The following is a 13,432-nucleotide window of genomic DNA, read 5'->3' as shown; positions in this document are numbered from 1 at the left end:
ACCCCTACCCAGATCTAGCCAATGGGCAGGACATTCTCCACAGTTGAGTGGAGAGTGGGGTCTGACTTTCACACTAACTCTGGTGCCCCATACTTGACCATGTCCCCTGGATGGAGAGGCCTGGCGGCACTCAGAGGAAGGATAGCAGGCTACCAAGAAGAGACTTGATATCCTATGAGCATATACAGGGGAAGGAGGTCCCCCTCAGTCACAGTCATAGGGGAAGGGAGTAAGGGGAAAATGGGAGGGAGGGAGGAATGGGAAGATACAAGGGATGGGATAACAATTTAGGTGTAATATGAATAAATTAATAAAATTATTTAAGAAAAAAAGAAAAATCTAAGCCTTTTTGGAATGATTTGAGTAGACAGTAGAGGGTGCTCTAACACTGCATTTTAATGAGTGATGTTTCTTGTTACTACAACTTAACTATTCTTCATTTATATTTGATAGTTTCATACTGTAAATATATTAAGAAAACAGTTTTAGATTCTCTGAAGACTACTTTGACAGTATACCATGCTAATGGTAAAATCTGGCTAGGTTGGTTGCTAAATGGGAGGATACTTGCCTAGCTTATACAGGGCCCTGGGTTTGACTCCCTCTCATTGTAGAAAAGGAGTTGGGAGAAGAAAGAAACTGAATTATGTCTTCAACTTTTGAGCACAAAAATAAGAAAGGTCCTTTGTTTTGGTAACTGCAAGATAAGTATCTCTAATGGGATTTTTTTAAAGTGGTGTAAACTATTTTCAGAATAGACTGTGCAAGTAATGTTAAAATTGACTTCTAAATTGAAAAACAAAGGAAATCCTGCTGATCTTAAACTTAGATTACAATGAGAGAGAGCACATCCCAGCAGGACGCTTAGTGCAGGCGCACACACAGTTCTCTTTAGGACGTGGGGTGCTCTTCACAGTTTGTAAATACTGTGTAGATTATTCTCTATCTCCAGGCTTTTTTGTAGGCTTTATTTAGCTTTTCCATTCTTTTCTTAAGGTTTTGAATTTTTCTAATTTTAAAAATTATTTTGTAAAATGGGCCTTTTCCTAGGCAGGGGTAGTACTGGACATCAGACTCAAGACTTTGTAACTAGTCAAGTGCATTAAATTATTTGGGTTTGCAGTTGGAGTTGCCTGTAATTTACTCAAAGAAAAAGAACTGTGACTCTTCAGTGTGATGATTTTTCTGGGTGAGAAGCATTTATTTCTGTGAAATGACCTGGGGCAGTAGTACTCTAATGTATGGATCGTCCTTTTTTGGTTTTATTTGTGTGTGTATGCGCGCGTGTTTGTGTGCACGTGCACATGCCCTTGGAGCCTTATGGAGGCTAGAGGTTAACTTTTGGAGTCTGTTCTCCATCTTCATTTAGGCTCACAAGGTTGAATTAAGTAGCAGGCTTGTGTGAGCCTTCCTCCAGTCTGTTTATTTATCCATCCACCCATCCATCCATCCATCGATTGATTTTGATTGATTGCAGGGTTTCATATAGCCCAAACTGGTGCCAAACTTGCTTTATTGCTAAGATTAGCCATTGAATTCTGGATCCAGCCTCCACTTCCTGAATCTGGGATTATGGACTGTTCAACCATGCCTAGCCGGCTTTGGTGCTGTTGTGATGGATGTTCTGAATCTGTAATAAGGCTCTGTACCGACGTAATTGTAAGGCTGGATATTTACACACATACATAATGCTAAGAGAAGTAATCACAGACCAGGGAGTGTGCATGCTCTTTAGGTGAATGTCTATATACTTACAGATTTCTAAATTTTGAAAATAAAAAGCAGGGGTTAGAGAGATGGTTTACTGGTTAAGATCACTGGTTGTTCTTATTGAGGACCTTGGTTTGAGTCCCAGCATCCCCATGGTGGCCCACAACAGTCTATACTTTCAATCCCAGGGGATCTGATGTTCTTGTCTGGCCTCTGAGGACACTACATGCATGTAGTCCAAAGACAAACTCAAAGATAAAACATCCACACAGCTAAAAAATAAATAAATAAAAGTTAATTTTAAAAGAAAAGAGAAAACAGAAACTGGCTTTAGTAGCACAGCTCTTAAGGCAGTTGGACCAGGGGTTCAAGGCCAGCCAGCCTGAACTACAGGAGATACCATCTCAAAGACAAAACAAAACAGTTGTTGTAAAAGGGAGATGTGGTTGTGCACATCTGTAATCCCAGCACTTAGTGGGGAGAGGTGGATTGATTGTTATATGTTTGAGGCCTGACTGGTAAGATAGCAGCAGACCAGCCAGCGCTGCATAGTGGAATCATCTCTCAAAAGTAAACACGATGTAAATACTTCCAATGAATAGTTTCCTCTTATAAATAGTGGAATGATTATTTAACACTGCAACAGCTCATAAGAATCCCCCTGGGTCTATTGAAACTCCCCTGGGGAATGAACATTTAGAAGCAGCGAGCCTGCACCTGGATGGAGTGTTTGTGTCACTGCAGGCATGTGGCCTCATGGGGTCCCTGCTCTGGGCCTAACTGGTAAGGTGATGGCAAGGCGATGGCCGTGGGCAATCAGATGTGCTGGAAACTCGTTAGGGGGCTTTAGTTACAAACTGACATATTTTTTCCTCTAAGCTGTACCTTTCATTTTTAGGCACTATCCAATTGGTTTACTATTTGATCTTCTTGCATCAAGTTCAGCTCTTCCATGGAACATCACAGTACATTTCAAGGTATTGTTTAAATAGCAACTCCTTTTTCTTTTATTTGTGCCTCTTAATAGAGCAGAACTTTTTTCAAAGAAATTATTTACTGTTTCTCCTTTTTTGGTTTGCTTGTTTTTAAGACCTGGTCTCACTCCATAGCCCATGCTGGCCAGGAACGTACTATATGGTCTTGGTTAGCCTCAAAGTCAAAGTGATTGTCCTGCTTAGCCTCAGGAGTGCTGGGAGTGCAGCATGTGCTTCCGCCCCGGCCCGCACTGCTTGCTAGGACAGCTGTTCACTTCTAACTTCCTATTGCTGCTCTTTCTGTCCTAAGATCCTCTCCAGTATTTACAAATTGTTGACAAAAACATTTAATGTATAAACATCTTGTCTTTTTTAGAGGTGAGTGATCCATGTTTTAGGTTATAACAGGTTATTATATATAACCTACATATAATATATTTTTATATTATATATGTTATATAATATATATAAATAATATATAAATTATATATAATATATAAATTATATATAAATAATATATATTTCTGTTTAGAAAATAATAAAATTCCCAAGGGTAGATGTAGGCGTGAGAATAGAGATTCGAACAGCTGGTACTGTTGAGACATTCTGTAACTGCTTTGATAGAAGTCCAAAGATTTTATGAGCCTTTGTTTTGAGATAAAATACCTGTAGTTTTGAAACCAGGTAAATTTAGTGCTGCATAATTTTGTCTTAATAAATCGTAAAGCACTTGTCACAGGTGATCACAATGCCACTAGGTGATCTTGGTGCCCAGGAGGCAGAAACAGAGAGGCTCTGAGCTCAAGCTCACCTAGGGCTTGAGCTGCATAAAGAGTTTGAGTCTAGCGGGCTGGAGAGATGGCTCAGAGGTTAAGAGCACTGTCTGTTTTTCCAGACGTCCTGAGTTCAATTCCCAGCAACCACATGGTGGCTCACAACCATCTACAATGAGATCTGGTGCCCTCTTCTGGGGGACAGGAGTACACGCAGGCAAAATATTATGTAATAAATAAATACATCTTTAAAAAAAAAAAAGTTTGAGTCTAACCTGGACTACATAACGAAGCCCATCTTAAGAAGTAGTAAAATGAAAAACAACTACTCATTTCCTCCCTCTTTGCTTGTGCTCTACCCCTCCTACTTTCCAGTTCAAGAGCGACATCCTAGGACTCTGAAGTATGTCTGGAGTATCACTAGTAAGGGGCTCTCAGGTAGCAGTGTGCAATGGGGAGGCAGAAAGAGCTTGAGGAAGTCACTGTGTGCTTGTCAGCCAGCTCGTCAAGGCCACTCTCCCACCCTTCCTAGGGTGCTCTTTTGTCACGCTTTAGTTTGTTGACCATGTCGTATGTCCCTCTTCATGTTATTGTGCTTTGTGAAGTGTTGTGCTACTGTAGATTTTAATTATCCCGCAGCTGCACAGGTGGAGCCACGAGCTGATGTGCATAGGTTTCTGTTGCCCTGGTGTGTGTGGACTGGGCTGTGTGTACATAACAACCGCAGCTTACAGTGGCGTGAAAATAAAACTACTTTAAACAGACACAGAGGATCAGTATTGCCTAACAAGCCTTTCCTGTTTGTTTTAGAAATAAAAATTGATTCTAGAAGTTGGATTAAAATATAAGCTTACTATATTTTATTTAGTGATCTGGAAAGTATGTAGCTACCACCATTCCAGTGCACACTGTCAGTGCAGTTGTTAGTGTAGCCACCTTATACAACAGGCCTCACTTAGAGCACCTGTGATGGGTCTCACTAAAGTGGACCCATTGTGTGTTTCTTTTTAATTTTTGAGTGTGTGTGTGTGTGTGTGTGTGTGTGTGTGTGTGTACGTATGTATACATGTGTATGTGGAGGTACAGGTCAGAAGGGAGTGTGGGCCCCTGGAACTAGAGTTTTAGTAGTCTGTGAGCTGTCTGGTGTGGGTGCTGGCATTGAGCTGGTCCTCCAACAGAGCTGAGCCATCCCTCCAGCCTACAAGTTGATTTCAGTCTCACCAAACTGATCTGGGCTGCTCAGCATGATGTAACAGTTTGGCACACATGGCACCAGCTTTTACAGCCATCATAGGGTTTTGTTGTTGTTGATGTTGGTGGTGGTGGTTGGTTGTTTCCTTTCCACCCAATGTTTTTCTAAGTTTTACATTGGCTCCATAGGCACCTCGGTGGTTTCTTGTCAGCCTCACAGTCACTGCACCATCTCTACATATCTTTGCAGTGCCTGATATAGGGGTCTCTGTCTTTCTTCCCTCTGTCCCCATCTGCAGGCTCCCATGGGCTTTTCACCATCTGAAAGAAAGGCTTTAATGCTGTCACCTAGGTTGTTTAATTGTGTGTGCGTGTGTGTTAAAATATAAGTATTAATTCAGTAAAGACTGAGATTCTGCTGTGTGCTAGCCCAGTACTGTTCTAGGAGTTTGGGATACATGATTGAAGGACACAAAGACACTCAAAACACTGAAGACATTCCCAGCCTGTTTTAGAGGCTGAATAACTGATCCTAATACTATTTAAGAAATTGAAATTAAATTGTAAATCAGTATCTTTTATGAACGTGCATATAACACCCCCCCCCAAAAGAGCAAATTGAACCCAGCAGTACCTAGAAAAGAAGAATGAAGATATCGCTGAGTTTATCTTATGAGTACAAGATTGATTCAACACTTAGTCATCAATGAGTGCCATTCATTACATTGGCAAAATAAAGGAGAAAAGCCACACAACAAAATCAGTAGACAAAGGAAGAAATACAGATAGAGTTCAATAACCATTGCCTTGAAAACCCTTAGCAAGCTTAGGAGTAAAAAGATAATTTATTCAGTTTAACTAAGGCCATAGCAAAAAATCTTCCTAAATAATGTTTTAAAATGTTTTTTAGATTTATTTTATGTGTATGAATATTTTACCTGAATGACTGTGTATGCTTGTTACCTGAAGACGCCAGAAGAGGTGTGATAATTGTTCGGAACTGGACTTACACATAGTTATGAGCTACTGTTTGAGTGCTGGGAACCGGTGTGGTACCTCTGCAAGAATAGCAAGTGCTTTCAAACACTGAGCCGTCTCTCTAGACCCGTACGTGACGGATTTGAGTGAGGAAGAAGACAAGGAAACCCGACTCCGCCGTTCATATAAGCAGTGCTGCTGCCATCCAACATGTTTTCCTTAAAGTAAACCCAAACCAAAACCACTGCTTTTTAAAATTGTACAATTAAAAACCACAGGACTTTTAGGGACAAATCCAAAACCTTCCCACAGCATAGTTTACATGGGCAAGCGGCTAAGAGGTATGTAAATACTGCAATAAGGATGGCGTTTGAAACTGAAAAGACTGAAGGTTGCCTCTGGAGATAGATGACCTGAGCGTGTCCCTGTGAAGCTGTGGGACGGGTGTTTGGAATCAGGAGTTGGAATGGCTGGTGTCCGTGAGTGTGGTGGCTAATGTGAAACGTGTCTAAACATGGAGGCTTCAGCCTTCCTGCGCTCCTAAGCAGATCTGTTCAGCTGGGTACAGAAGGCAGCGTGCACCTGCTGTTGCTCGTGGACAGTATTTGCATAAGTACACACAGAGTTCTCATTATGCTCAGCCTCTTACCTCATGTGTCAGTTGCTTTGGAACAAATGCAAAAGATTTGAACAGAAAGTTTGCAGAACCTATGAATTACCAATAAATACATGAAAAGGTGCCTACCATCTTTAGTCATCAGGGAGATGTAAGTGAAAACCAGAGAGAGAGATTACTTTACGTTTACTAGAATGACTAAAGTGAAAAAGACTGAGAATAAGTTTGACATTGAGTACCCAGAACTGTGAATTGTTGCTGCTGAGAGTTTAAAATTGTTCTGTCACTTCAAGAAAATAGATGAGCAGTTTTAAAATGGCACTAAACATACACCTAGATCTGTCGCCAACATTGCTGTTTGTAGCTGTGTATTTAGAAAGACAGAAAGATGTCTACTAGGACCCTTGCATATTACTGTTCACAGTGGCTTTATTAACTAGGTAACAGTTGGAAATAATTGTGCCAGCAACAGGCTTTCAGTATTAAACACATTATGACATATTCATTCAGGTACAACTCAATAACAGAAAGGAGTAAACTTCAAGAATAAGCTAAGTCAGTGGCACACTGTTTCATACATGATGATTTTATTATAGGCAAAACTGGTGTAGCAGATCAAATCAGTGATTGGTGGGGGTTGGAAGGAGGGAGCCTGCTGCTCAGGACACTGAGTAGCTTATGGTTAACTTTGGTGGAGTATGAGGGTGGTAATGATGGTTGTGGTATTAACTGTTGGTGAAGAATGAGAGTATATGATTGTTTGTAATAATGTTCTATCTTGTTCGGTTGATAATTATTCAAAGTAAAAAAATCATCTAAGTAAAACTTCCTACATTTTATTGTATATGAGTCACATCTCAGTAATTTGCTTTATTTAAGAAAGATATACTGAGAAGTGAGGCCATTACCTCTGCTTTGTAGACTTTCAGGGTACTGTTGGCTGTGGATATGTCAGCAAGCACTAAAGTGCTGGCCACAATTAATAATACTGTATAGTAGCTAAAACTCCAGAATCCAGCGTAGGGACTTGGTGGGTGAAAGGGAAAGTGTCTTAGATGGTGTGCTGTGCAGACAGAAATGAGAGTGTTGCTGGAAGAACTGAGAGATGTTGAAGATGGGAGCTACTCAGATGTCTGTGTGTGTGCAGGGAATAGGGTGGGTGCAGGCTTTGAGCTTTTCCAAACCTATCTTATAGGTTCTTTAATGCTTATACCTCCCTTCCAACCCACCTGCTCCAAATGGGAGAGAAAAGAGGTTAATGGTAACAGGGGCAGTAGACCATTTTAGACTCAGTTCTTTGGAGAGATTCTGCTCTTCATAGTCAGGATTTCAGCAGACCTGTTAAGCAGCAAACTAGCAATTCAGCAAAGGTGACTGCAACCACAGCATCCGGAATCTGGAGCAGCAGCTGGAATCCAGAGCCTTGAGCGTTCTCTGGAATGTTTCTCTCTAGGAGCGTCTAGAAGCAGAGCGATGAACAGCCAAACGATGGGAAGCAATGCCAAACCCAAAAAGCCAGGCCTTTTGTTTTAGGCTCATATAGAGATCTCCTCTCAGAGGCCATACTAGGGTGTATATCAGTTGGCAAAGACCATGCCCTCGCCAGAGGCGGTTCCTGTTCTAGTGGACAAACACCACATGTTCTCTCGTAAGTCTGTTTCCAGCGAACAAAGACCATACACACTCACACAAGTCTGTCTCACATCCCACACTTGAGATTAAACAACATGTTTACATCCACTACAGGTGGGAGGTTCAGGTGGGCAGTTTAGCAGACCCTGAAGTAATTCACAATGGTGATGGCTTAGGTAGAGGGAGAAGGCTAGGTCTTACTTTTTGGAAGGTCATTGTGACTCTCAGTTTTAAGTGTGTGAAATTGCAGGCATGTGTCCTTGTTTGTTGGTTTGACACAGCCTAGAGTTACCAGAGAGGGAGTCTCAGCTGAAGGACTGCTCAGGTCAGAGTGGCCTGTGCACAGTATGTTGGGGATTACCTTGATTGATGGCTGACACATGAGGGTCCAGCCCCCCTGTGGGTGGCACTGTAGTAGAAAGCTGGCTCAGGAGATGCCTCCCGGTTAGAGCTCACAAGCAACACTCCTCCATGGCATCAGCTTCAAGTTCTTGTTTGAGTCCCTGCCCTGACTTCCCTCATTGATGGACTGTGACCCGGAGGTGTGAGCCCGACAGATCCTCCTCATTTGCAAGTTGCCTTTGGTCATAGTGTTTTATCACAGCAGCAGACTGACTGCCTGGGTGCTGTTGTGAGGGTTTCCAGAACTGAGTAGGTCGTAGCCTGGAGTGTTGAAAGCTGGGAAATTCCAGATCTACTTAGGGTGTAAAGCAGCAGACTGTTTGCTAAGGGAAGGAGGAGGAGGCGGTGGAGGTGGCATTAGTTTATCGTACCTCTGGGTCATGAACTAGATTTGTGTGGGTCTGAAGGTCCTGAGAAGGATTCTGACAGGAAACAATATTGATGATCTTTACTTTGTATGTAATATGGAAGAAGGTAGTCTCATTCAAGATGAGGGTATGGAGTGAAAAAGAAAAGGTCGTAGTTTACATACCTTAAACAAAAATCACACCAAATATTTAAGAATAGCTTTGGAAAAGGCAAACGAGGCAGAGAATAGATGGGAGGAAAATGGGAGGTGTTGATAGCAGAAACTTGAGCATGGCTGGAGAATAGGCCCAAGAGTTAGACTCTTGGTGAGCTGAAGACAGCCAGCGGACGGTGCTTCTGTGACCAGCAGGGCTGACTGACACAGTGAAGTGACGGGAATGGAAAGGCCGGCGTACGTGACTGTGTGGTGATAGATCGAGAGCTGTAGCCAAAAAGTTGAGTTTGAGGTTTGTTTGGCCTTGGATAGATGTTTTCAGTGGGAAGAATGTATGTGAAACGGGACTTAGAGAGGAAAATGGGCAAAGCTACTCTTGTGGGAGAGTCTGAAGATGGAACAAATAGGACCCAGGAAACATGATGAGAAATAAATATCCTATAGATGGTAGCAAGGAGTGATGATTGGTTATAGCTAAGCTTGTACATTACATCTTGCAGAATTAAAGTCCTAAGAAAATGGGGACATGTTAACATTATTTGGTGTCTTGTACACTTATTTTAGCATTGGTTCATTTGCCTTTTTCTCTTCTGTATTTTGAGACATGGTTTTGTAGTTTTGCCTGGCCCCCCAACTGTACAGCCAAGGGTGACTTTGAATTCATGGTCCTCAAATGCTGAAATTATAGGCATGTGCCATGTCTGACATTTAACTTCTGCTAGAAGGAGGTGGGTTAAAAGTTTTCATAACCCATGCTGGCCTCGAATTTGTGTCCCTCTTGCCTCCACCCCCTGAATCTGGGATTATAACTGTCATCAAATTGCTTTTCCCAATATATTCTTTTCTTTACTTGTTAGAAGAAATATTTGGGGAAAAATGCCCTCCCCTCCTAACCCTTTGTATGTGTGCAGTAATCTTGGAAAACTTTTAAAAAGGATTTTTATTAAAGTAAACTTAAAAATATGACTATATTTTTCATTCTAAGAGCTGAATCTACTACTAGAGGTGACTGTAATAAAACAGTGAGAGCTTGTGCTTAATGAGATACTTGATTCTTTATGTGTGACATGAAATTTTTATTTTGGTGTTGCTTAATTGTTTTAACAAAGTATACTCAGTTTTGTGGCGTTGCTAATAGATTGAATTTTTTCATTTACTCATAAGGAGTGCTTTGATTTAATGCTGTAAAGTTACTTCTAGCTCTATCTAGTATACATTGTAGACAGTTGATGAGTTTTCTAATTAAATAACACAGTTATAATCTCTAGAGGGAAGGTCTGAGAATTTAGCTCAGAAGTAAAACACAGAAAGTCCTGGGTTTGATCTATAGAATGTTGTGGGGAGTGTGTGTGTTCAAAGTGATAAAAAGGCACCCCCAAATCTCAAGTGAGCTGATTTCTAAAGGGAATCTTTCAGGTCCTGTAAAAGTGAAATGAGGTTTAGCTTGTCATGCTTCTAAGTTGGGAGATAAATGAGAGAGTATGGCATCACACTCTTTATCTGTGAGAATGTGTTTGGATCAGAAAGATAAACGTATGTACACAATGGCTAATGCACGTTAGGAAAGACTGAAACGTAATGAATCAAGGATCTGTTTGTAATTTCACTGTGATTTTTGAGGGGGGAAAAAAACCCCTTTTTACTCTTACTTGTATAGCTTTGGAAGAGAAGCACTCATGTGGGAGGGGGCTGTGGAGAGGCGTCTACACCCTCTGCAGTGCTTTGCTCAGCTGCCTTGGCTGCATAAGCAGCTCAGCTCTGGTTTCCTCTACTGCCCTCTTGTGTTTTCCCTGAGTTCCTCTCACCTAGGATTTCGAAGCCTTCTAGTTCAAGTTGGGCCTTCTTCTCAAGGTAGGTATGGGGGATTACAGTGCCTCTTGCAGATACCTCTCTGGCTCCAAAGGCCACACATTTGTGATTGTTGGTGTCAGCTATTGGTCTCATACGTGTGATATGCTTAGGCACCTGCAAAAGCTAACTCACAGATGAGGATTCAGGAACAGTACAGATTACATCAAATAGGTGATGCTTATTAAGTTCACTTAAACAGTATTTGTAGTTGTTGTGAAAATATGGTGTGCTGGGAACACTGGTGGACTTGTTTTGTGTGTGTTTCCCTTTGATAGAGTTTTCCAGAAAAGGACCTTTTACACTGTCCATCCAAGGATGTGGTTGAAGCTCACTTTATGTCGTGTATGAAAGAAGCTGATGCTTTAAAGCATAAAAGTCAAGTGATCAACGAAATGCAGAAGAAAGACCACAAGCAGCTCTGGATGGGACTGCAGAATGGTAAGGACACAGCGCTAAGGTCTAAGTCTAGTAACATGGACAAGCCATAGCCCTGTGAGCAGTCCTGCGTTAGCGCTGTAAATCAGCTCTGGCCCCCAGGCCTGGCCGTGCAGAGTACCTACTGTTAGTCCTCGCTCACTCCAGCCTGCCAGTGCTGCTGTGGGCCCGGAGTCTCCCCGAGGCTGATCACTTAGCGCATGATGTGGTATAGAAGCCTTTTTGTTCAGCTTGTGAAGGAAGTGTGTGTCCTAGGCTTGGTTCTTTTGGATCCCAGTTGGAAACTGAATGCATCCTGAAGGGTCTCTGCCCAAGCCAGGATGCAGCATGAGCCTCCTCATCCTCACAGGAGCACACTTGCTTTGTGCTTGGGCTCTGCCTTGCTGTGATTTAGAGTGCTCCAAGGCTTGGTTGTTAAAGTACCTCCCCATGGCTTCATCCTCAGCATTGCATAAGCCAGCATGGCGGTATGGACGCGTGGGAGGTAGAGGCAAGGGGATCAGAAGTTGGGGGCCATCAGCTACACAGCAGCGTCAAAGCCAGCCTGTGGTACATGGGGCAGGAGTGGGGGGCAGAAAAGAAAAGGGAGGGGAGGGAGATGGAAGAAAGTCAGAGCCGATGAGGCAGGAAGAGAGAGAAAATGCTCCTGAAGAATGAGTCAGTCTGCATTCCTCTTGTTTATGTTGACTGCCCTCTAATGCTTACAGAGAGTTGGTTTTAGAGTCCTGACTTTACCTGGTTCCAGTATGCATGGTTAAATAATACCAGTTTCTTAATTCTATTATTCAATATTAGCTACTGTAACATTAACCATAAATAATTATATAAAATTCAATTTAAAAGTCATATAATACCAGTTCCTTAATTATATTGTTCAAATTTTAGCTATGGCATATTAACCATAATTGTATAAAATGCAATTTCACTGCTCAAGTTTTATGTATGTGTATATGTATGTGTATACATGCCATATATGTGCATGCATGCACACGCCGTATGTGTGCATGCTTGTAGAGGCCAAAGGAGGGTGTCAGATCCCTGGAACTGAAGTTACCAGCCATTGTGAGCTGCTGGGCACTGAGTGCTGGGGGATGAACTTGGGTCCTTTGGAAGATCTTTTAACCACTAAACCATCTCTCCAGCCTCCATTGTTAGCATTTTAGTATGGCCATCATTGTGTAATGTCAGATGTGCTCATATGGGTGATCCACCACATCACATCCTAGTGTCTATTGATGAATGCCATGCTTTTGTCATTCACAACATAAACAGGAGGGCAGTGCTGCTGTAGCTTCCTTGTTTGCTTTAGTTGCTTGAGTCCCCGTAACATTTATGGACGGGGATAAAAAGGGAGTGGCCCAGAAACGGAAAGTGCAGCCGTGATGTTGCTCTGAACAGAAGACAGTGGGGACTGTTGACATGGCAGCAGGAGGAACCTTGTGCAGATGAACTCATCAGCATACATGGGGATAACAGACAAGGTCCCAGTTAAGTAAGACTGGTGTGTTGCCGAAAATACATAGGCTATTAATTTTTATTATTAAAAGTCTTTAATTATTATGGCAGTTATTACTAAACCACTGGCATATCAAACAAAAGGCCCAGGCACCTGTTGTGTTTAGATAAGCCTCATTTTACCTGGGGCTGGACAGATCCTAACCCCCTATCCACCTTGTTACCGCTCAGCCTCGGATCCCATGCCGTTTGCCTTAATCATTACTATTTGGACCCTTCCCATCCAGTCCCCTTGCTCTTCAGACGGGCTGCTGCTCTGCACACATTCTTAGCGTTCTCTCCTCCCGGCCACGTGGTTCTTTAACTGTGTCATGGTGGCTTGCCTTCTTTTTCTTTCACCTGTCTCCCCATTTCTCCCATGATCCTTCTCCCTCAAAGTCCACGAACTTTGGCCACGCCCACCTCATTTCTGTCCTGCCCAGGTGTGTAGGCGTTTCTTCAGCCAATCAGGGTACGTGATAGTCTGCTCGTAAGAGACAGCAAGCAGACCTTGGGAAACAAAGTAATTAACAATCAAATAAACAGCATTAGACCATGCTGTTACATTGGTGTTCATAGTAAAGCAATGTTTAACCTGATTAGAACAAATATTTTGGTTCAGATCGAGATAGCAAAGATAGTTTTTCATAGTTATGTTTTAATTAACTAAGAAATTAAACTGTATGTGTGGGATGTTCATGTGGGTATGCATGTGGGGTGTTCATGTCAGGTATGTATGTGGGAGGGGGCAATTGACTTGTGCGTGCTTGTGCAGAGGTCAGAGGTTGGGTTTGGGTGTCTTTCTCTATTGCTTTCACCTCGCTTGCTCAGATAGGGCCTCCCAGTTTAGAGC

At 42.3% G+C, this 13,432-nt stretch overlaps 1 protein-coding gene across 5 annotated transcripts in view; it reads left to right on the top strand.

The window, feature by feature from the left end:
* The window catches only part of ATG5 (autophagy related 5), a 93,282-nt gene that overhangs the window by 20,910 nt on the left and 58,940 nt on the right, over nt 1-13,432 (top strand). For 4 of the 5 annotated variants that reach the window (XM_084777110.1, XM_084777107.1, XM_084777108.1 and 1 more), the window contains 2 exons: nt 2,609-2,687; nt 10,926-11,088. In XM_084777110.1, coding sequence (XP_084633236.1) covers nt 2,609-2,687; nt 10,926-11,088 — 242 coding nt within the window. The remainder of the gene's footprint in view (nt 1-2,608; nt 2,688-10,925; nt 11,089-13,432) is intronic. The other variant, XM_084777111.1, reaches the window with a different exon arrangement.

The sequence above is a fragment of the Acomys minous genome, assembly GCF_964271855.1.
Source record: "Acomys minous genome assembly, chromosome: 3".
In the NCBI taxonomy this organism is placed as follows: domain Eukaryota; kingdom Metazoa; phylum Chordata; class Mammalia; order Rodentia; family Muridae; genus Acomys; species Acomys minous.
The sequence above is the reverse complement of the archived record's forward strand: the minus strand, read 5'-3'. Positions and strand labels throughout refer to the sequence as shown.